Below are 23,579 nucleotides of genomic sequence, written 5' to 3'. Positions count from 1 at the left end.
TCCAGCACTTTCCAACTCTCCCACCTTCCCTTGCACTTGCATGTTCTCAATGTCACTGGGCCTATTAAGATCATTGTTTTGTTCTCCCTTGTTCCCCTCCCTTGCCTAGTCGCGCTCCGAAACACTTGTGTACGAGCGCGATACAAATAAAATATCAATTCCTGGTCCTTGGTCGTGGTAACGAAAGGGAGGACGTCTGGCGGGCTCCTGCGGCAGCACTCGAGAGATGGACTCGGCAGCAATGGATTCGCCTTGATTCAGCGGCTCTTTGTGGTTTTAGTGCCTTTTTCTCAGTGCCAAAGAAGAACGAACAACTCTGGTGAGGGGACTCTGGATGAAGATTTGCTGCTTCTGTAGGGTCCTCTGGATGCCTACAAAGATTTGGCCGGATTCACATTTCCAAAGACAATGCACTCGATGATGGTCAGGGGTCCCCGGGCATTGGGATTTTGTAGCCTTGGAAAGTCACAGCAAGTCGGGGTTTGCGCCAAAATGAAGCTTGTCTTAAGAAAACACTGCCACCGTCCATTCAAGTGAGTCAGTGTAACAGAATGTTACATGAGGAGTGGGATAAAGGAGTTACTATGTAACCTCCAGCACTCCACATAGGGTGGTGTGTGCTGGACCCACAAAAGAAAAGGTAAGTAAAACAGGAGTCATCTTCCTATTCTTGGGAACAGTAGTTCACCCAAAAAAAAAAAGTAGTTAAACATTTAGAGAAGTCTAAGGGACTTCGCAGTGGCACTGCAGAAAAGGTTCTGAGAAATCCAAGGGACTTCTCAGTGGCACTGGAGAAAAGTTGCTGTGTGCCACAATGCAAAAAGCAGATGCCTACGGAGTTTACCACACTCCATTAAACAGTAAGAAACACAAAAATCCTGGTCAGAAAAAACACATGAGAGAATGAGAAAAAAAGTCCCACTCACTCAGGAGTTAAAATTAAAAAGCCCTGAGTCCAGCAAAAGAGCTGGGGGTCTCTAAGGTTAAAGGGAATTGGCACAGACATGAAAATTCTCCCCAACACATGTTGTTAGGACAGTTTTTCTAAAGTCCTACGAAGACTTCATAAAACCATACATCTGAGGCAGTACATAAGCTCCACTTTTAGAATGAGGCTGTAGCACCTGGGAATGAGGTAGCATGGACAGAGCAGCCAGCCTTATCTTGGGAGGGGGAGAGGGCTGTGGCTTGGTACAAATAAATTGTAGCATACATATGGTCCAAAGAAACACTGAAAAACTATGTATTGGAAAAATAAAGGGTTTATTTAAATACAAGTAGGCCAAGATGAATCTTGGGTAAATACGTACATTATACATAAACACAATTATAAAAACCAACACAATATTTAAGGGATACAACCCAAAGTGTAACCTTTTCAAGAATAGCAATTAGCAGTTCAAGGTGAGTCAAACCTTTAACACATTCAAAATGCAATCAGCTATTCTTGGGGAGTAAACCCAGGTTACATATACTTCTTCAATACAGACAGTAATTCAAGGGTAGTAGACCCTGTCAGTCATGCAGTGACACTCAATTAAGAAATCACATAGTAAACCAACCCTGTTACTAGGATACTTTTCTCTATAGCGGAACACAAATTCAGGGAACAGTATAAATCTATAACTACATTTAGGATAATATTAGTAATCAGTAATATTAGGTGGGTAAGACCTAATGTTGTAATAAACAATTACAGTTGCTTTTCAGATCAGCGGAACACAGATTGAGGCAAGCAATAACTCTCTTAACTTATTTTAGGATGGCACAAGGCACACCAATGTTAGCAAAACCCACAATACACTTATTAGGAATTGCACACAGCTATTCAAGGTAAGTAAAACCCAAGGCAGACTTATTCTAGACAGGCTATACAGCAGGTTAGGGGAAGCGAGACGCAATTGGTAAACTTATGCACTAATATTCGGAAAGAAAGAGTTAGGGGAAGCCAACATCATTACTTTCGGGAAAAGGGGGAACCAATTCACAGGTGAGTAAAATAACTTCACATATACTTTCCAGATTGGAAAACCCATTCAAAGGATAGTAAGAACTTCTGTAACTGCTCATATTTCAGAGGGACAGTTACCAACCAACTCGTTGACAAGTAAGTAACGTTTAAACATTTGTTATACTTTTCAAGGCAGAATCCTTTTCTTATCCAGTCTTTCCTGCATGAGTTCTCTGAGAGGCAGAAGAGGGGCCGTTAGTGGTCTAGGTCCCAGCTGTAGGCAGAGTGAGATAGGGTTCAGTTGCAGGAAAAGTCAGAGTTCCTGAGGAAGTTTAGAGTTCGAAAGGATCCAGGGACTTCAGAGAAGACACCCTAGGGGGATTCCAGCAATGGGCCTGGGTGAACTGGATGAGAGGTCTTCCAACCACTTGAATTAACCCCAAAGCTTCACTGGAATCACAAAAGGCTTAGGTAGTTAATACCCCAGCCAGCACAGTACCTCAGCGCAGGATCTGCAGCCAAATACCTGGTTGTTGAATTCCTTGTCAAGATAACTAAAGACAGGACACTGGAAGAGAATTTATATCAGGGATCAACAGGGAAGCATTCAGGCAAGGGTTTCTTCACAGTTGGATGTGATTCTGTGCTTTTGGCAAACTTTTCAGGAGCCAGGAAAACACTGAATATCACTTGTCGGATTCTCGTCGCTAATCTGGTCCAGCACTCTGGTGAGGGGACTTCAAGGGCTCAAATCGTGTCTCTGGAGAGCCAGGAAGAGGCCACCAAAGCGTTTCACGGATTCAGACTTTGGAAGACCATGCACTGCACAATGGCTCCAGTTCTCAGGGTTTTGGGGTATTGCAGACCTGCAAGGTCACAGCACGACATGGGATAGCTCATAGTGCAGATCTTCTTGAGTCTAGTGGATCCCACCAGGGTCGAGGTCGTTGTTTTTGGGACCACCAGGTAGATTGGAAGAAAGGGTTACAGCAGGCTGCAGTTACACAGAAGGCTCTCCGGCCGCTGGAAATCGCTACAGTCGTCTTTTCTTCATCTTCCTCTTCGGTTTCAGCTCCAGTGGTCGACTTGTCAGAAGCTTCCAGGTTCGGAGTATTTAACAGGAACTACAGCACAACTTCTGCAATCTCCCCCTTAATTTAAAAGAAAGGGTCGGTCTGGCTGTCCAATCAGGACAGCCAACCCCCCCCCCACCACTAGGACTTGGTACCTTTCAGGCAAGGTGTAAGACAACGGGCTGCAGAGTTTTGGACTCCTCCCTCGCTTCCTGCCGATGCCCAATAGTAACGTAACAAATTCGGCAGTCCTATACCTCCCTCCCATACGGAGTGCTGTAGCGTGGCCAGAGCGATCCTGGGTTGTTTCCAGTTCCATAGCAAGTCTCTGGGAACCGAGTCCAGTCTAGTGAACTCAGACTGGGGTATCATGACTGGCGTGCTCTGGAGAACGTAGATAAATCTGGGCAAACTAAGCATTTTGAACAGCGCCGCCCTTCCAGAAGTGTTATGGGGAGAGTGTGCCAGTGCCTCACGTTTTGCTGAAATCGTTCCGCAATCGGATGCAGATTGCGTGAGAGAAAGCCAGAGGAGTCCAGACCGACGTGGATCCCCAGATACCGAAAGCCAGCCAACGAAACCTCAGGGATTATCAAGGGGGATCGCCTGGTCACCACCCTGTACCGGGAATAGAATTTACTTGTGCAAATTAACTCTGAGACACAAAGCCGCTTTGCAGTCCCAGAGGCATTGAGTCACGATGTGACAGGAAACTCTGGAATTACTTCTAAATATCAACAAGTCAATAGCATACAGGGGGATCCTGTCCTCCTGAACCGTGGGCCAGCAGAAACCTCCCCAGTTTGGATCTGTGTGGAGCTTATTTGCAAGAGGCTCCACTGCAATTGTGGATAAGAGGGGAGAGAGGGGGCAACCATGCTGTGTCCCTCGCCCCAAGGGAAAGGGTCTAGATGTTATCCCGTTTACCCAAACGGTGGCGACAGGGGCTGCGTAAAGGAGTTTGACCCTGCTCACAAACGGTTCCCCGAACCCCATTCCCGCCAGTACCGCCCACAGGTGCTCCCAGAGAAATGAGTCAAAATCTATCACTAAAAGCGCTAAGGGTTCGGGCAGGACCGGGGCTCAGTCTATAGCCAGATGGAGATGCCTGATATGCATACAGGTGGATTTATCTGGGAGAAAGCTACACTGGTCGGGGCGTATTAAAAAGGCGATCACCCCGCAGCACTCTATTAGGGAGCATCTTAGCTAGAATCTTGGATTCACTGTTTATAAGGAAAATAGGTCAGTAAAAGGAACACAAGGCAGGAGGTTTATCATTTTTAGGAAGGACACCTATGGTGGCCTGTCTCAGGTCCAGAGGTAAAATGCCCTCTTCCTTGCTGTGGAGAAACAGATTGAAGAGGGTTGGTACAGTCAGGTTGCCCACCCTCTTCCACACCTTCACCGGGAATCCGTTAGGGCCCAGAGATTCCCCTGATTGAGCGTTTATGACTTTTAATAGTACTTACCTTTCTAAATAATTCTCTTTGCCTATGTGTATATATAAACAAACCTTTATTTTTTACAATATATCTGTGTATTAGTGTTTCTTTGGACCTTATGCATGTTACAAGTTTGTTGTTCCTGTCTACAGCCCTCTCTCCCTCCTAAGATAAGCCTGGCCATTCCTCCCTCACTTCCCACCTTCACAGACACTCTGGAGCCTCGGCGGGCTACACAAAGGGTTCCTGCCGAAACAAAAGTACAACCAGGACTGTAGAAGTAGGACCAAGAAAGGACAAGCACACAAAAAATGTTGATAAAAGAAAGAAGACGCAATTCTAGCACAATGGCGACTGTTAGGGAGAATTCTCATGTCTGTGCTAATTCACTTCAACCTTAGAGACCCCCACCTCTTCTGCTGGACTTTAGGACTTTAATGTCTATCGTGGAATGAGTGAGACCTTTTTCTGACTCTCTCATGTATTTTTGATCTGATTTTGACTCTGTGTGTTTCCTTGTTTTTGGAGTCTGACAAACTCCATAGGCATCTACTTTTGTATGGTGACACACAGCACCCTAAGTGCAGTGTCAATACCTTCTATTGGGTGAACTACTGTTCCCAAGAGCAGTAAAGTGAAATTGACTTTACTTACCTGTTATTCCTATCTAGATCCAGTACAGCCCATCTTATGTGGAAGTACTGGGGGGTTACTTTGTAGCCCAATTTCCTACTTACTCATAAAAAAATGTTATGTTACCCTCACGACTTTAAATGGCTGGTGGCAGTGGTTTAATTTTCCTACCATTGTGCGTTTCTACCGCAGGCTGAATCCTCAGCTACAGCAGTGCACCCATGGCTGCCCATTTTATCAAAACAGCCCCAGTCTTCTTTTTTCGCCATTTCTTGCTTGTGAGGGCTTTCTTGGGTTTTACTCTGCGCATCAAACCAGGTTTAACCCTTTTGTTAGTTTTGCCTTTGGCGGGCGTCAGTGCCGAAACCTGCCTCTAGTTCCAGTGTGTCTGACAGGGCAGGAAGCGAGGGAGGTGCCCGTAATTCCCAGTCCTTATTCTCCTTGGTTACCTGAATGCACCCAGGGGTGATTGGCTGGCTGGTTGTCCTTGCAGGACAGCCACCATGCTGTGTCAGTGACAGCTAGGCTGTGCATGAATGGGAGAAACTTGCATAAAAGGGGAGATTTCTTGGACTGAAGGCAGAGTCGATCACTGGACGAAACACCAGAGGAAGGAAACTGGAAGAGAAGGTTGCTGCACCCTCCTGGACCGTTGAACTGCCCGTTGAAGCCCTGTTGCAATGCTGAAACTCCAACTCCGAATCGACTAGAGAGGCCCCGGAACAGATGATTTCCTCCCTTGGGTTGGTGGGACCAACTAACCCCAAGACAAACTTTGTTGGAGGACCTTCCCCAACTACCTGTACTTCTTTGCTGCTGCTAGAAGCGAGTGCCATGGGTCGAGAAATCCGTAGTCGAGTGCATCGTCTTTGAGCCGGACCAGAGCTCCAGGAAGATCCTGGAGGACACTCCTGAAGCAGGACGACCCAAGCCCGAGTCCCCTCACTAGAGTGCTGGACTCCAGAAGCATGGGAAGCCCATCAAGTGTCCAACAACCGCAGTGGTGCTATTTGCCGGTAGCTGAAACCGCAAAGTGCCCCTGATCTGAAAAGAGCCCATAGCCCCCGACGACTTTCAAACTGCAGTGCAGGAGTCATCCAGACTTCCTCCCTCTTGTCCCCAGGACTGAGGCCCAGGAACCCAGGATCTGAAATATTGCAACCAGAACAGAAGCCAGCTGAATCCTCTTCTTCAAACCTAAGGTACTGTGCTGACTAAGAGGTACTTACCGCTTTGGCCTGTAGCTCGCATTATCTTACTTGAGTCTTGCAGTAGCTGCTTTTTGCAGAGTTGATTTCAGCTGTGGCCCTCACAAGCCTAACTGCTTGTGGCCCTACAGTGATTCCTTACAAACTCTCTAACTTTGTGCAAGACTTTTGTGCTATCTAAAGAAGTGCTTCAGCTCCATAGACATTGTGCAAATTGACTTTGGCTGTCCTGGCTTGCTGCAGACTCTTCTGACCCATTGACTTCCCTCATAGATGGTGCATACGTTTACCTTGTATTGCCGGGAAAGATGTAATCTAGACTTCATTGGGAGGTTGAAAAGTGCCCACATGCACCGAGAGCCTGTTAACCTTTTTCCTTCCCTAACGTTTTCCTTGTTCACCACCTCAGAATTGATTAATGCCAATACTGCCTAGTAATTGAAGTCACCCCAGGGTGTAGGAACTGTATTGACAGCATCTCTAACGAGTATCAACTTGCTTATACTAAATCTGAGAAAGTGGTATGAAGTGTATTTTGATTGTTGCATATTGCCCTTTTCTAAAGAAGTCTTATTGAAAACTGACCGTTAAAAACACAAATAATTATTTTACTAGACAACCTTGAGCGTCAAGTGTTATTTGGATACTTGTATGTGTGGATTTCGATGCTACAGCTCCACAGCTCACATTTACCTCTCTTGAGGTAAGTCTGGCTGCTCAGTCACTCTACAAACTTGTGTAGTACAGACCTATACCAATAGTTGGGTTAGCTAATACCAAGAGGACAAGACTGGTGTAGTCTCCCACAGGGTTACTGCATACAATCTTGCCTAAAAGTGCCCCTTATGTGCATTGCAGTGGCTGCAATGACAGCCTGCGAATAAAACATTAAAAAAAGTCAGTAAAGTATGTCCACTGCCACTAGCAATAATAGCATGCTTGTCACTGTAACAGAAATGTTACAAGAGCAATGAGAAAGGGGATACCGAGTAACCCCCCAGCACTCCACATAAGGTGAGGTGTGCTGGACTCACAACATAAAATATAGAGGATAAAAATATCTCTCTACCCATGAAAATATATGTTCTGAAAGGTAAGTAACTAACAGAAAAGTTACAGCAAAAGTGGGAAAGGGGATACCATGCATCCCCTCAGCACTCCACATAAGGTGGGGTGTGCCAATCTCACAATGGTATTGTAAAAAGGATTTTAAAAAGTATCCTATTACCCAGGTGGGACAATAGTTCACACAAGGAACCCAAGAGAAAATAAAAAGGGAAGCTCAAGTGGTACCACAGAAACACTGCACAGAAAGTGATGAGTGCTGCAATAGTAAATTGTAGATGTCCAAAAAGTTCTAGGAAAGTAAAGATTCCGAAATAAAGTACAGAGAATAAGAAATATGACACCCATAAAAAGAGTAAAAGAAAGGGTGAGTTGGGAAAAAGGTTCCCACTCACTCAGGAACATAGAACAAAGAATCCACAAGTCCAGCAAAAAGTGCTTGGGTCTCACATGTGAAAGTGAGTTGGCATATGTGAGGAAAGATTGAGGGCAGTACCCTTTGGGAGACGACACCAACCCTGTCCTCCTGGTAATAAGTAACCCAACCGTTGGTATAAGTGGGTATTACACAGGTTGGTAGTGTGGCTGAGCAGCCAGGCTTATCTCAAGAGGGGTCACTGTGAGCTGTAAGGTTGTAACACACAGTTTCACAATGACAATTATTCAAATAAAAACTTAGACTCAAGGTTTCTGAGGTGGCTCAGGCTTGGTCAGTCCTGCTTCAAGGGAGTCCGCCAGGCGCTCGGGTCTGACTTAAAAGCGTTGCCCTCAATCTGGTGTTCCTCTCCCTGGCACTTTGGTTCCTGCAGCAGCAATGGAAGTACAGCCAGCTCGAAGAGGATGTCCAGACGAGTTCACTTTTGGGTTGATTGGTCCCACCAACCCAAGAGGAGAAGTCGTCCTAGCAGGGCTTCTCTAGTCGAGGCGAATTCGGAGCTTCGGCACTGCAGCAGTGCTTCACCGGGCAAACCAATTTTTCCATCTAAAGGCTGTCCCCTGAGAAGGTCAGGTAGAAGTTCACTCTCCTCCCCCTCTTGATCAGAGGGTAGGAGCAAAGCTCCCAGTTCTGGACTGGATACATATGCCTTTAGGCGGTTGGTGTCAAAGACCCTGGGGGCCTTCTCCACCAAATAATTGACCTCTCCAGGTTTGCCCACAACCTTGAAGGGTCCAATCCATTTGTCCAGCAAGGCCCTCTGCCTTGTAGGTACCATAACTAGAACTAGCTGGTCTTGAGTAAACTCAACCATGTTGGCCTTCTGGTCATGCCAACGTTTCACCAGAGCCTGACCTGCTTTCAAGTTACCAGAAGCTTCTGTCATCATGTGTGTCATTCTCCTTCGAAGACCTAACACATAGTCCGGTACTCTTACTGGCTTGTGGGAAGGAGCACTCTCCAACAGCTCCTTGATTAGGGCCAATGGACCTCTAACCGGCTGACCATAGAGGAGCTCAAAGGGGCTGAAACCAACCCCTTCCTGAGGGACTTCTCTACAAGCCAAGAGAAGGCATGGCAGTAGAAGGTCCCACTTTCTTCTAAGGGGTTCTTCTAAAGCACCTATCATGTTCTTCATAGATCTATTAAACCTCTCCACCAACCCATTGGCTTGGATATGGTAGGCTGTTGAGAACTTGTAGGTCACTCCACAGTTTTTCCACATGGCTTGCATGTAGTGGGACATAAAATTGGTCCCCCTGTCTGAGATAACCTCCTTAGGAAAACCTACCATGGTAAAAATACCAAGGAGGGCCTTAGCCAGTTCCTGAGCAGTAACAGTTCTCGTAGGTATTGCTTCAGGATACCCGGTAGCATGGTCTACCACAACCAATATAAATCGGTTGCCTGAAGATGTGGGGGGGCCTAGGGGACCAACCATGGCAATCCCTACCCTCTCAAAAGGAACTCTCGCCACTGGGAGAGGCACCAAGGGTGCCACGATCTTGGATCCACTCTTGCCAGATGTCTGGCAAGTGTGACAGCTTATACAGAATGTATCTACATCAGACCCCATTTTAGGCCAGTAGAAATATAGAGAACTCCTTTCCTTGGTCTTCTTAAAACTTAAGTGACCAGCTAAAGGAAACCTCATCGGCTAACTATAGAAACTAGGGTCACACCTCCTGAGGCACTACAAGCCTTGTGCAGTACCCTGGGGTAGACTCTATTGGCTCACTGTAAAGGAGGCCATCCTCCCAGTACAGCCTGTGCTTCCCTGGCTCTTGCCCTTCCAGCTGGGAAGCTGCCTGTTGGCGAAGTCCTTCAAGAGTAGGACACTGTCTTTGACCTCTGCTAAAGTCTGCCCTACAGGGGCCACCCTCTGCAAGCAAAGTCTGCAGCTCAGGATGGTCTTTAGGATCCAGATCTCCAACAGGGGGAAGCCTTCCTCCAGCTCTGTTTCGTCAGCAGCTGGTTCACCATCCTCTGGTTGATCCTCCCACTCATCCTCAGCTGGTGGAGGGGTCACAGGTGTGACCTTGGACTGTCCTCTCAGGGATGCCCCTGCCCTATGTACAGGTGTGATACCTTTCTTCTTTCCTGAGACCTAGGGGTTCCCCTTTGTCTCTTTCTTTGTCCTGGAATTAGAAGAGTGTCCTTCCTGTGGACTGAGAGTTATATGTACTTCTGTAACTACCCACTGAGATTCATCCAAAGTTGCCTCTCTGGCCAGTCTAGTCTGCTCCTGCTTCCTTTTACTGTTAAGTCATTCTGCAACAGGACTCTCCCAGGCACCTCGTTTTGTAAACTGACAGTTATTCTTACAGTCATGTTGTTGCACTGGATGAGAGCCGGTAGTATTGGAACCATCTGGACAGGTTTGGAAAAGGTTTCATCCACCACTGTAATGCTGGCCCCAGTGTCTCTAATGGCAGGGGTTTCCTGACCATTCACAAGAACACTCTCCTTTAAATATTCTTTGGAATTATCTGGGGTCTTCAGCCAATAGATGAAAGTTTCCACTTGCCATAGGAACTTCCACCTCAGGGAGGAAGGCTAAGGAGGCAGTGTGGACCCCTGAAGGTGTACCCGTGCATCTGGGATCCCTTTTCACATGGTCAGTTGACCCACAGGCGTAACATTTACCAAATGTTTTCTGGAATGGGGGTTTCTGCTGACCTCCCTCTGGTTTTGCACCAGAGGTTTCACTAGACTAACCTGGTTTCCCATATGGCTTACCCTTCTCATGTTTGTGGCCCTTTTTGGGTGGTTGGATTTAGAATTATCTTTGTCATCTTTCTTGTGCTGTTTCCCCTCATCCTTTCTATGAGTGGCCCCAGAATCCTTGTGAGTGGCCCTGTTGGCAACCCACAAGTCAGCAGCTTTTGCTAGCTTCTTGGGGTGAATCTCTTTTGAGTCAGTCAAGTGCTGTCTGAGCTCAGGATAGCAGGCATCAGAAATAGATTCCAACAAAATAGATTTCTCATTCCTTCAAAGGAGTTCACTCTGTAACCCTTAACCCATCCATCTATGTTTTTCAAACATTCACACACCCAGGTAGCCCAAGGGTTACCATCAGTCTTTTTGAGGCTCCTGGGCCTCTTAAGGTACTGGGAAGGAGTTTTCCCAAATCTGGCGATCAAAGCCAGCTTCACATTCTAATACTTTAAAAAAAGGAAAAAGTGGGTTTGATACAGCTACTGTGCGCTAGTTTCCACTCAAAATTTGGGAAACATCAAAAGATGACATACGGCAGCGACAGTCCCAAAACTGAAAAACCCACCCACTAGGGGTTGGGTTATAATGAATAAATGGTATAAGATTTGGGATACAAACTCGCGCCGTGGAATCAATATTAAAGATGGCGATTATGTATAGAACCAATATCCATGAAGCACATTAGATGAATATATACATAATGTACAAACAAACAAGTTTTGGCTATCTCAGCCTAACTTGTGTGTCTTTGTACATTATATATATTCATCTAATGTGCTTCATGGATATTGGTTCCATATATAATCACCAGCTTTAATATTTAATCCAGAGCGTGAGTTTGGATCCCAAATCTTATACCTTTTATTCACATTCTCATACTCCTGTCTTTCAAGTTCACCCACCTCCATTACAGCATCAGTTGCAACCTGAGGAAGCCTAGACAAAAGCCAAGGAATCAACCGATTCCCTGTGAAACCCTGAATCCCATAGTTATATTGAAAAGGACCCAACCAATTCAAAATATCAAGTTTCACATCATACATACTCACTGCTTCTTTGGGCAGGTGAGGCCTCTTAGGGACTGGAAGACTAGAAAACACTGGGAGGGAAAATTTTTCAAGAGACAATCTTTTCATTTCAGGAGCATGTTGCATTACCAATTCCCCGAGTCTGATGTCCTGATGGTTGGCTTCAGCTTCAGCTTGTAACCTTTTAAATTCCAATTCAAGTCTCATTTTCTCATGAGACACATATTCTGGACTCAGTGATGGAGCTTGTGGGGTCCCAGTGGACATAGGTTAAGGCAAAAGGGCCTGCTGAGGCAAAGAGGGGCTCCTATACTGGGACTCTCTCCCTCCTCTGACTCTTCTAAGACAGAGTTACACTCTGAATTATCATCCTCATTATCAATTTCCCCATTTTCTGGATTAGTAGGAGTTACAGGTCTACTATCCAACCTTAGGTGATCTAACAACCTTGTAATTAATTCATTTATCTTTCCTTTAACAGGGAGCTTCATGATCTTACACATTTCTTTCAGTTGCTCTACTGTTAGAGCGAGCAGGGCTTCCTGCTTGAGGTAATCCATCCTTGGCATGTTACAATTGCTACTCTAGTGGAGCTTAGCCTTGTGAAGGTTTTAGTTGAACAAAAAGCAAAGCAAATACTCAATGTAACAACTCTACAATAGATCCTCACCGCCTACCACCAGTGCTAGGCAAGATTGAGGGCAGTACCCTTTAGGAGACTACACCAATCTTGTCCTCCTGGCAATAGGTAACCCAACCTTTGGTATAAATCTGTACTACACAAGTTGGTAGTGTGGCTGAGCAGCCAAGCTAATCTCAAGAGGGGTCAATTTGAGCTGTAAGGTAGTAACACACATTTTCACAATGACAATTATTCAAATAAACACTTAGACTCAAGGTTTCTTGGTAAAACTATTATTAATTTATTTCACAGTCACTTATATACGCCTTCTACAGAAGGGAGCAAAACATGTAACACTTAAAATATACTTCAAACACACTCTGTTTCTATAAATCAGATGATACCAATTGGGGACAGCACACACGCACTTCCTACACCCTCAGGTGACTTATATAGCTAGGACACTGTGGACATTGATTTATCACTGGTACATTTAGAGCAATACTGAGTTTGGTGCAACGGTTAAAATATGGAATAAAATTAATGTTAACAAATAATTCATAAACTGGTGAGCACTTTTCAACCCTCCAATGCAAAGTAAATTAACCCTTTCCTGGGGGAAAGGCAAAAGCACAAAGTCAGAGGTAAGAAGAGTCTCTCAGGGAGCCAGGACAGCCAATGTTAGTTGAGCAAAGTCTAGGGGAGCTGAAGATCTTCTTGTAGTTAAGTAAAAGTCTTGCACAATGTTTTTAGAAATGTCTGTAGAAATAAGATTCACTTGAAAGGCCAAAAGCTGGGAGGCCTGTGAGGGGCAAAGCTGCAAGCAACTCAGCAATGGCAACCAAGACAAGTCTCAACTGAGAACACGTAAGGCTAAACAACAAGAGGTAAGCCCTCTTAACTTTACAGTACCCTTGGTTAGAATAATTGGTTGCAGCTGTCTTCTGTTCCTGTGTAGCTCTGCAGATCCTGTTGTTCCTGGGCTTCAGTCGTGGGGACAAGAGGGAGCACTTCTGGGGACTCCTGCACTACAATTTGAAGGTTGGCAGCAGCAATGGGCAAACTTCCATTCAGCGGCACTTCTCAGTTTCAGCTCCTCACGCCTACAGCAAATAGCACCACCGCGGTCTCTCGGATACCACTCTGGACTTTCCTTGCATCTGGGGTCCAGCACTCTGTTGAGGTGGCTCAGGCTTGGTCAGTCCTGCTTCAATGGAGTCCGTAGGATCTTCCTGGAGCTCGGGTCCGACTTAAAGCGATGCACTCAATCGGGAGTTCCTCTCCCTGGCACTTCGGTTCCTGCAGCAGCAATGGAAATACAGCCTGCTCCGAGAGGATGTCCAGACAAGTTCACTTTGGGGTTGATTGGTCCCACTAACCCAAGGGGAGAAGTCGTCCTTGCAGGGATTCACTAATCAAGGCGAATTCGGAGCTTCTGCTCTGCAGCAGAGCTTCACCGGGCAAACCACCGGTCCAGGAGTTGCAGCAGGCGTCTCTTCCAAGCTCTTCTTTGGATTCCTTCGTCCAGTGGTCGACTCTGCCTTCCAAGCCAAAAGCCTCACCTTTTATGCAGGTTTCTCCCATTCATTTGCAGCCTAGCTGTCAATCACACCGCAGGGTGGAGGTCCTCCAAGAGCAGCCAGCCGGCCAATCACCTATGAGTGCATTCCTGTAACCATGGGGATTAAGCACATGGAGTTTCGGGCACCTCCCTCACTTTCTGCCCCTGCCAGACACGCTGGATCCAGAGGCGGGCTTCACTAGTGAAACGAACAAAGGGACCTATGGGTGTCTTAATGCAGCTGCAATTGCAGCTCGCGGTAAAAACACACAATGGTAGGAAAAGGTAAACCACTGCCACCAGCCATTAGTTGCAGAAATGTTAACATAAAAATGTTACATGAGAAACTAGACAAATGGGATACTAAGTAACCCCTCCAGCACCTTATGGTAAGATAGTGTGTGCTGGGTCTAGAAAGTTACAAAATGTACGTACAGTCAATTTCACTTCACTGCTCTTGGAAACAGTAGTTTATACAACAGAAGGTATTTAAACCTTTTGGGAAATGTAAGACTTCCCTGTGCCAATGCACTGAAGGTGCTGTGTATCACAATGTAAAGATGATGCCTATGGAGTTTGTCAGACTCCAAATTCAAAAGGAAATACAGAGTTCAAATCCCAGAAAACTACATGAGAGAGTGGGGAAAAAGGTCTCACTCTCTCCAGGTTAGAAATGAAAAGTCCTAAAGTCCAGCAAAAAGAGCTGGAGGTCTCTGAGGTAGAGGGGAATTTGTGCATTTCTGAGAATTCTCCCTAACATATAAATGAAAATCTCACCTAACACCCGACAGCAAGCAGAATACATAAATAAGATAATCAAATTATCACAAATTCACCAAGTCTTTCTGGAGGAAAAGCCAAATAAAATGATAAAACAAAATACCACCCACCCCCTTCCAGGATTTGCATTGCTGCGTGGCTAGGGCAAGAGAAAGGGAAACAGGAGGAAGAGAGGAAGAGAGAGAGAATGGAGACAGGATGAAGCATTTAATGAGCAAGACCTAACTTTGTGTCATGTGCTAATAGGTAAAGCTGTATATATTCATACTTTTGACCCAGGCAGACCTCTGTGTGGCCATCCAATCCAGGTTTCAGTGGATAGTGCGGAGGAATTAAAGTAGTTGATGTCTGAACCATCACAGGTCAAGTGCTTACGGCCTAGGCATGCAAAATACTCACTGGGTTTTTACTGCACAGCATGAAGCCAATCTGTCCACTGGGATAGGTGGGAATAGTACAGTAAGAGTATCCCACCACTGGAAAGAGAGACTTGCAGAACTGGTGCATCTCCTTAATGAGTTCCAAATGGAGCCACTGGCACTCTCCTGCAAGAGAAAGGCGAGACATGAAGTCAGGATTATTAGGACAGTTTTTCTAAAGTCCAGCGACTTTATAAGACTATCCCTTGGGCAATACAGAAACTCCAACTCTAGTATAAGTCTGTACCACTTGGGTAGCTATGGCAGAGCAGGTAGGCTTACCTTAGGAGGGAGAGAGGGCTGTAGGAAGGTACCAATAACTTGTAGCATACATATGTTCCAAAGAAACACTTATACACTCTTATACATGTACAAATAAAGGTTTATTTTATATAAACACAGGCAAAGAATTCTTTAGAAGGGTAAATATCATACACAATAAACACAGTATAGAAACCAATACAATACGTCTGATAAGTAAACCACAGTATAAAAGACTTTGAGAATAGCAGTAAGCAATTCAAGATAAGTAAAACCCAATTTCTACTGAACTATGTCACTTATTCTGTTTCAGGAATAATGCAGTTATACTACCCATTGCAATAAGTACATTACCACTATTAAACCTATTATATTTCAGGAATATTACAATTACAGCACCAACATTAGCAACACTTGAAAGAGTTCCTCCACAGAGGCCTTATGCTTTAGCAGTTTGTTTGTTTGTTTGTTTTGTTTTTATTATTTATATTGCGCACCAGACCCAGGGGTATTCGGGCGCGAAGGCAGAAAGAGGGTTGTCCAACTTAGGTTACAGGTTACAGATTAAACATGGGGGTACAGCTACGGTTACAATGCTGTAGACATGTATTGTCAAAGAAATCACAGATGTATATACAGTAAGTTTACAAGAATGCAGGTGTGACGTATAAATAGAGCAGAGCAAATATACAAAATATACATGAGATCCCAGATGACAGTAGGGAGAGGTTAGGCATCATGATCTTTTAGCCATTGAATCAGATTGGATCTGAATTGCCGGTAGGGGAGATCTTCCCTTAGAGCAGGGGGAAGGGAATTTCAAAATTGTGCTGCTTTAACAGCGAAGCTGCTCCCGCCAGATTTAGTAAGTTTGAATCTGGGTACTAACAAAAGGTTGGAGTTAGCTTTTCTTAGGGGGCGAGAGACTGTTTGTCTGGTGAATCTGTCTATAAGGTATTGCAGGGCTGCGTGGTTAAGGCATTTGTGTGTAAGGGATGCTGTTTTGAGGAGGATTTTGTCTTTTGTGGAGAGCCAGTTAGTAGATCTCCTGAGGTCTGATATGTGGGCATTTTTAGGAAAGTTTAGGATGGCTCTCAGGGCATTATTTTGAAGTGTCTGTATTTTGGCGGTGATGTAGTTGTTACTGCCTATGTAGAGGGCGTTGCAATAATCTAGTTTCGACAGGATTAGTGCCCTTGCTAGAATGACACAATTATTAGGTGAGAGGAAGGGCTTGGCTGCTCTAATTAGCTTGTAGGTGTAGGAGGTGGCTGAGGCCATGGCATTCACTTGTTTACCAAAGGTAAGCGTGGAGTATATGTAGAAACCGAGGGTTTTAACTACTTTGGCCACAGTAATGATGTTATTGTCAATTATGAAGGAGTCATAGTTGGGACCTAGTTTTTTGATGTTGGAGGAGGTGCCTAGAATGAGGAGTTCAGTTTTGCATCATTCAGGCATAGACCGTGGGAGGCCATCCATGCCTGGATGATGAGGTAGACTCTATTCACAAAGGCCAAATCCTTGTCATAATCTCCTGTCAACGGGATGAGGATCTATGTATCATCTGCATAGTTAGTGTAGGTGATGCCAAGACCGTCTAGATCATCGAAAAGGGGCTTTGTGAAAATATTGTAGAGGGTGGGAGATGCACAAGATCCTTGGGGTACACTGCATGAGATAGGTGCGGGGTCTGCAGCTGCTAGAGGAGAGAAAACTTGCACTGTCCTGTTATCTAAGAAGGACTGGATCCATGCGACTGCTTCATGGGAGAAGCAGGCTGCCGTGACCAGATGATTGCAAAGTATTGCATGGTCTACCAGATCGAATGCAGCAGAGAGGTCGAGGAGTAGTAAGAGTGAAGTCGTACCTTTATCTCTTAGTGTGTCTATTTCTGCCTTAAGGTCTAGGAGTGCAGTCTCGGTACAATGCTGAGGTTTGAAGCCGGACTGTCGGACTCCTAGGAGGTGGTTTAGTTCCAGGTGGTGCTGAATTTGTAGGTAGGCTACTTTGTCTAAAATTTTCGGTAGGAACGGCACAGTGGTTATGGGGCGGTAAATGGTTGGGATGGAGGGGTCCAGAGTTTGTTTTTTGAGGAGGGGGAGGACCCAGGAATGTTTCATGTTGCTGGGTATGGTACCTGATGTGAAAGAGTTTAGTAATGAAGGGTTAAAGTTCGCGGGCGGCGACTTTTATGATTTGGGCTGGACATGGGTCGCCCTGGCAATTGGAGAGTTTGAGAGTGAGAAGGACTTTACCGACTTCTTTGGTGGAGACTTTGCGAAAGTAGAAGGGAGGGGTGTCCAGAGGTTTCAGAGTTGGTAATGAGTTTGTGGTAGCCTTGGAGGGGGTGCCTATGTTAACAGTATTTGGGGCGGTTATGGAAGCTTTTTTGTTGTTGATCTTCGCCTGAAGCATTATCATCTTGTTGGCAAGGGCATTTTGTATGCCTGTGCACCAGTTCTTATCCTTGAGGCAAGAGTCGGGAGCTTGGATAGGGGATTCTACTTCCTTTAGGATGGCGAAAAGTTCTTTGGTGTTGGATTTGGCTTGAGTGATACGGGTGTTGTAGGATGTTTGTTTCGCAAGGATGATTTCTTTTTTGTAGAGGGTAGCTAATTTCTTCAGGTTATTTTTATTGGTGTCTGAGGGGTCTGATCTCCAAGTTTTTTCACTTACGCGTTTCTTTTGTCTGATGTCTTTCAGTAAGGGTGTGAACCAGGTATTTGGGTGTTGGCGGGGTTTGCTCTTCCTAATTTTCAGTGGTGCGATAGCGTCCAGAGAGGCAAGCATCACTTCATTGTATTTTTCTACCGTGGAGGCTGGATTTAAGGAGGGGAGAATGAGGGGGATAAGATTTTCAGGGGTGATATTTTTTTATTTCTAGTAGGTGCGGTAGGAGCTAGGATAGTGTTGTTCGTAGGTGTGGTGGCTTCTAGGGTAAAGGATACCATGTGGTGGTCGGACCATGGCTGAGGCATTATAGAGGTGATAGTGGTTCGGCAGTTATGTTCGGCAATCCAATCGAGGGTCCTTCCTTTGATATGTGTAGGATCTGTAATCTTTTGGGTAAATCCTAGTTCCTCGAGGGTGCTGTTAATTTGTAGGGCATTGGGGTCGCGTGGGTCATTAAATCCAAGGTTGAAGTCGCCTAGCATGACACTTTGAGTAGAGTTTTTTAAATTGTCAGGTAATAGGTTTGTGAGGTCTTCCTCAAAGGAGCCTATAGGGCCTGGTGGTCGGTATATCAGGTGGATGATGATGGTTTGATTATTGGCAATGGTAAGTTTGGCTGTGAGGGATTCACAGGAGTTGGTTTTATGGGGTGAGGAGAGTCTTAGGGTTAGGTTACTTTTGACAATTATAGCCAGGCCGCCACCTTTAGACGTGGTGCGATCCATACGTATAAGAGTGTCATTATCTGGGATGGCTAGCATGATGGCTGGTCCTGCTGCGGGATGGAGCCAGGATTCCGTGATGGCCAGGAGATCCAAATTCTTGATTTGGATTGTGTCCGCTATTTCAGTGGCATGGGCTACCATAGATGGGGCGTTTAATAGGGCGCCTTTTATTCCAGGTAGGGTGGGTGGGGCAGAGGGCGGATGGACTTTGTGTTGGCATTTAGGGAGGGAGGTGGATTCTCTAAAGATTTGACTGTTGAGTTGTAGTCGGTGTTGGACGGTGTTAGCTGTGTGTGGTTGATTGTTCGTGATATACAAGGTGTGCCTGTTGTGATTAGAAGCGAGTTGGGCATTAGCTAAAGAGTCATAAATTCTTGGGAGTCTGGCGCGGATTCTTAGGTTTCACTGTTGGAGGCTGCAAAGTTTAGTGGCCATGTTTGCTTGCTCCAAGGGTACACTACCATGATGTTACTGGTTCTGTGTCTGAGATAAGTTCATGTTGTGAAGGGTGGTCAAATAGAGGATGGTTCTAAGTAGAACTGTGTAGAATAGTGGTAGATGCATAGTGGGCTAGTGTAGGTCAAGCAACATAACACACATTACTAAGACAGGAGCGCTAAATGCGAGTTTACAGAAACTTACCAGGTTACTCACCGTAGTGACCACGTTACTCCTAGTCCATAGTCCCCTTTCCTCCATACTTATGGGACATCTCTCCATCCTGTGGGACGGGACCGGAGCACGTTTGTAAAAAGCATCCACATTTCTTTTAAAAAATGTGGCCCTCCTCTCTTTCCTGCGCGGGGCCCGGCACGCGGCCGTAACCGCGCCCACCTTGGCTCCGCCCGGCGCATCACCCATCAGTCCTTTTCTATCGCAGGGTCCAAGACCCATTAGCAATAACTGAGGAACCTTATTAGAGGGGACGGCAGGCGGGCGTATGGAGAAAAGGGGACTATGGACTAAGAGTAAGGTGGTTACTACGGTGAGTAACCTGGTAATACTCCTACGTCCCGTCCCCTTTCCTCCATACTTATGGGAGATTCCCAAGCACTCCTTACAGGAACTATGGGTGGATGGAAATACCCCTTACTGAAACAGGTTCTTCAGCACAGCCTGGCCGAACTGAGCGTCAGCCCTAGAGCTCATATCGAGGTAGTAATGCTTACAGAAAGCAGATGGGGAGGCCCAAGTAGCCGTTCTAGCGATGGACTCCCAGGGAACATACTTCTGAAAAGCAACCGCAGCTGCCTTGCCTCGCACCTGATGTGCATGGATACCCTTAGGAGGTTTCAGCTTTTGGACGGTGAAAGATTCCGTGATACAGGCAGCAATCCATCTGGAAATGGATGCCTTAGACGCCGGCCTGCCCTGGGGTTTACCGAAGGTCACAAACAGTTGGGAAGAGCTCTGAAGCTCGGCAGTCCTGTCCAGGTAGAATTTAAGAGCTCTTCGGACATCCAGGCAGTGTAGAACCCTTTCCGCCTCCGAGGCAGGGTTTGGAAAAAAGACCGGAAGGGAAATCGACTGATTCAGATGGAATTTGGTCACTACCTTTGCTAGGAAAGCTGGGTTCGTCCGAAGGACTACCTTGTCCTTGTGAAAGACCAAGAAAGGATGCTCCACCGACAATGCCCGGAGCTCACTCACTCTCCTCGCTGACGTAACGGCGACCAGAAAGGACACTTTCCAGGACACGTACTTGAGGTCAACCGTAGCCATTGGCTCGAAAGGTTTATGGCACAGCGTCGTCAGGACTACGTTTAGGTCCCAGGGCGGGTGCAGACTACGAACCGGAGGGTAGATGCGTGTCAAACCAGCAAAATGTCTCTTCACCACCAGGTTAGTTAACGAATAAGAACACCGGTCTGTAGAGAGGTAGGCGGAAATCGCCGAAAGATATGTCCTGCAGGACAAGACATTAACCCCTGACTCTGCTAGGGAGGAGGCAAAGGACAGCACTGTGTCAATTGTCGCCACCCTCAGGTCCAATTCTTTCTCCAAACACCAATGACAGAACCTGAGCCATTTACTCTTGTATTGAGATCTGGTCGAGGGTTTCCTGGCTGCTTTGATAATGCGCATGTTATCCGCAGACAAACCCAAATGCTCTAGAGCCGTGAACTCAGGCACCATGCCGCCAAGCTGAGCGATTGTGGGGAGGGGTGCCACATCTGCTGTTCCCCTTGGTGAAGAAGATCGGGAGTTACTGGTAACCTAATCGGCGGACACAGTTGAAGTTCTGAGAACCAAAACCTGGCCGGCCACCACAGAGCTATCAGTAGAAGAGAACAGTTGACAGAGCTCTTCAACTTCCAAATTGCTCGATGAACCAGAGGAAGAGGCGGGAAGGCGTGAGCTCTCATGTTGTGCCATGGGATCTCGAGTGCGTCCCCCAGAGAGGAGGCTCCCAGCCCCCCTCTGGAGGCGTACTGAGGAAGCTTCTTGTTTACCGCCGTGGCGAACAGGTCCACCTCCGGTGTGCCCCAACGCGAAAAAATCCATGAGAGGATCTCCGCCTTCAACTCCTACACGTAGCTGACCACTGTCCGCCGGCTGAGGGCATCCGCAGTGACATTCAGCCGGCCCGGGATGTGCACTGCAAGCAGCCAGACCCCATGCAGCACGGCCCACTCCCAAATCTGGATGGACAGATCCACGAGAGGGGGAGACTTTGTTCCCCCTTGCTTGTTTATGTAGTACATTGACACCGCATTGTCTGTTCTTATGCGGACCACCTTGTTGACAATGAGAGGTCTGAACGCCTTGAGCGCCAGATAAATCGCCAGAAGTTTCAATTGATTTATGTGCAGGAGCTTGTCCTGAGGTGACCAGAGGTCAGAGACCTGAAGAAGATCTAACGTTGCGTCCCACCCGAAAAGGGAGGAGTCTGTCGTGATCGTCACCATGGGGGCTGGGTCCTGGAACCCCACGCCCACTGACAGGTTGCTGAGAGATGACCACCAGTCCAGGTCCACTCTCATGGAATCCGGAATCATTATCCGTTTGGAATCCGGGTCCACAGCCTGAAGCCAGGAACTCCGAAGAGCCATCTGGGTCCGTCTCATTTTGAGACGAGCAAGAGGAAGAGCCAGTACACACGAGGCCATGAGGCCCAGAAGCCTCTGGAACCACCAGGCCGACATGCTCTCCGACTGCGTAAACATCTGACACGTGGCCAACAGATCCGCCATTCTGTCCCCGGTCAGATACACTTGGCAGTCTATCGTGTTCCAACGAAAACCCAGGGAAATCAGGTCCTGTGAGACCGTCATGGAGGATTTCCGCCAGTTCACCGACAGCCCAAGATGGAACAGGAGCTGAAAGAGAGACTGGAGGTTGCCCGCTGCTGCCAATGGACAGGGCTGCGTAGGAGTCAGTCGTCCAAATAGGGATACACATGGATACCCTGGAGACGAAGATAGGCCGCGATCACCGACATCATCTTCGTGAAGACACGCGGCGCCGAACTGAGGCCAAAAGGAAGCACCCAAAACTGGAAGTGCTCCTCTCCCAAAGAGAAACGGAGGTATCTCCTGTGTGGGTTCCAAATCAGGATATGCATGTACGCATCCTGAAGATCCACGACACTGAGCCAGGCGCCCGCCTGCAACGAGGAGCGAATCTGGCCGGGCTTGATTATCTTGAATTTCTCTTGGGGTAGGGAAAAATTGAACTGGGAAAGGTCTAGGATGAAGCGCAGGCCAGCCTGGTTGGGTTTGGGCACCGTAAACAGCCGGGAGTAGAAGCCCTCCCCTCGCTCCCCAAGGGGAACGGGTTCCACAGCTCTGAGGAGCAGAAGTTTCTGTATTAACTTTATAAAAATAATGCTCTAGAAAGCAGATTATCCTTTGGCAATTGTGAATGACACCTACCTTCTCTTCAGTCAGCCCTCCCGGGATAGAAGCCCGAGGGAATTACCTGGAAACCCCTCTCAAACCCAGCCAAGAGGCTAGGCTGAAGTGGAGTCCCCAGGGGAAACCCCAAAGGGAAAAAAAACCCTGCGATGAGCTGCTGGGGAGCGAGGATTCCTGCAACGACTGTTGAAGGTTCACGCCTGTTGGAAAGTAGTCTTTAGTCTTGTCAGGTTGAATTCTGGGTGAAAGGAGAAGAGGTAAGGTAAGTATGGTTCCAGAGATCCAATATCAAAAGAGAGGAGTAAGAGAAGAAGGCTTACCCTGACAGACCTAATCTCATTTAGACTTCGGTATTAAACTCTGAAGGGAAAATGCAGACCTGGAGCCTATAGTCAAATATAACAGATTAGGAAACGTTTAAGATTCAGCTCAAAAAAGAAATCGTAAGAAAGGGAAAGAATCTTACCCACAGGAATTAGCCCCAGGGAGATATGGGTGAACACTGAATAAGAGGCTATGACAAGTAGAATCCGTAGGCAGAATGGAAGGTCTGAGGTTGTGTCCTAATGGGCGTAAATACAAAGAACAGGATTAGAAGAGAGAGAGAGACCTCTGCGAGAATACCGGGCTCAAGGCTAGAAGATGACGAATAACTACCGGTGGACGTGGCTGTGACAACAGCAAGGTATCGTCTACAGGATGAGGATAGCAACAGAGATTTCTAGGAGCCAGAACAAAGAATAAGTAAGTGAAAGGTGGAATAGTAGTCAGGCTAACATTTATAGCTGAATAAAAGGTAGAAGAGAGAGAGAAGCAACGCGCAGGACTGAAGCTCCAGCTGCCGGATATTCCATCCCGGAAGTCGGGGGCGGGGCTACCCGCGCGGTCCGGTGAACGCGAACAACTGGTGCGTTGCTCGCAGTCTCGGGTACCTCCATGTTGGAAGTCCCGATCCTGAGTCGGAACTCGGGAAGTGCAACCCGGCGAAGAGGAGCAGCCGTGTCCAAGTGGACAGCTGTAACAGTATGCCCCCTCTTAAAGTTACTACCCCCTGGTTTGCCAGGATGTTTCTTGTGAAATTCTCTGATTAGTCGTGGAGCATTGATACTGGATTCAGATTC

General features: G+C 46.7%; 1 protein-coding gene across 1 annotated transcript in view; it reads right to left on the bottom strand.

Moving 5' to 3' along the window:
- Nucleotides 1-23,579, bottom strand: part of SRM (spermidine synthase) — a 325,236-nt gene that overhangs the window by 84,838 nt on the left and 216,819 nt on the right. The window contains exon 6 of the mRNA XM_069609940.1: nucleotides 14,920-15,065. Coding sequence (XP_069466041.1) covers nucleotides 14,920-15,065 — 146 coding nt within the window. The remainder of the gene's footprint in view (nucleotides 1-14,919; nucleotides 15,066-23,579) is intronic.

The sequence above is a fragment of the Ambystoma mexicanum genome, chromosome 8 (assembly GCF_040938575.1).
Source record: "Ambystoma mexicanum isolate Mex_15411 chromosome 8, UKY_AmexF1_1, whole genome shotgun sequence".
NCBI lineage: Eukaryota > Metazoa > Chordata > Amphibia > Caudata > Ambystomatidae > Ambystoma > Ambystoma mexicanum.
This window is presented reverse-complemented; position numbering and strand designations above follow the sequence as displayed.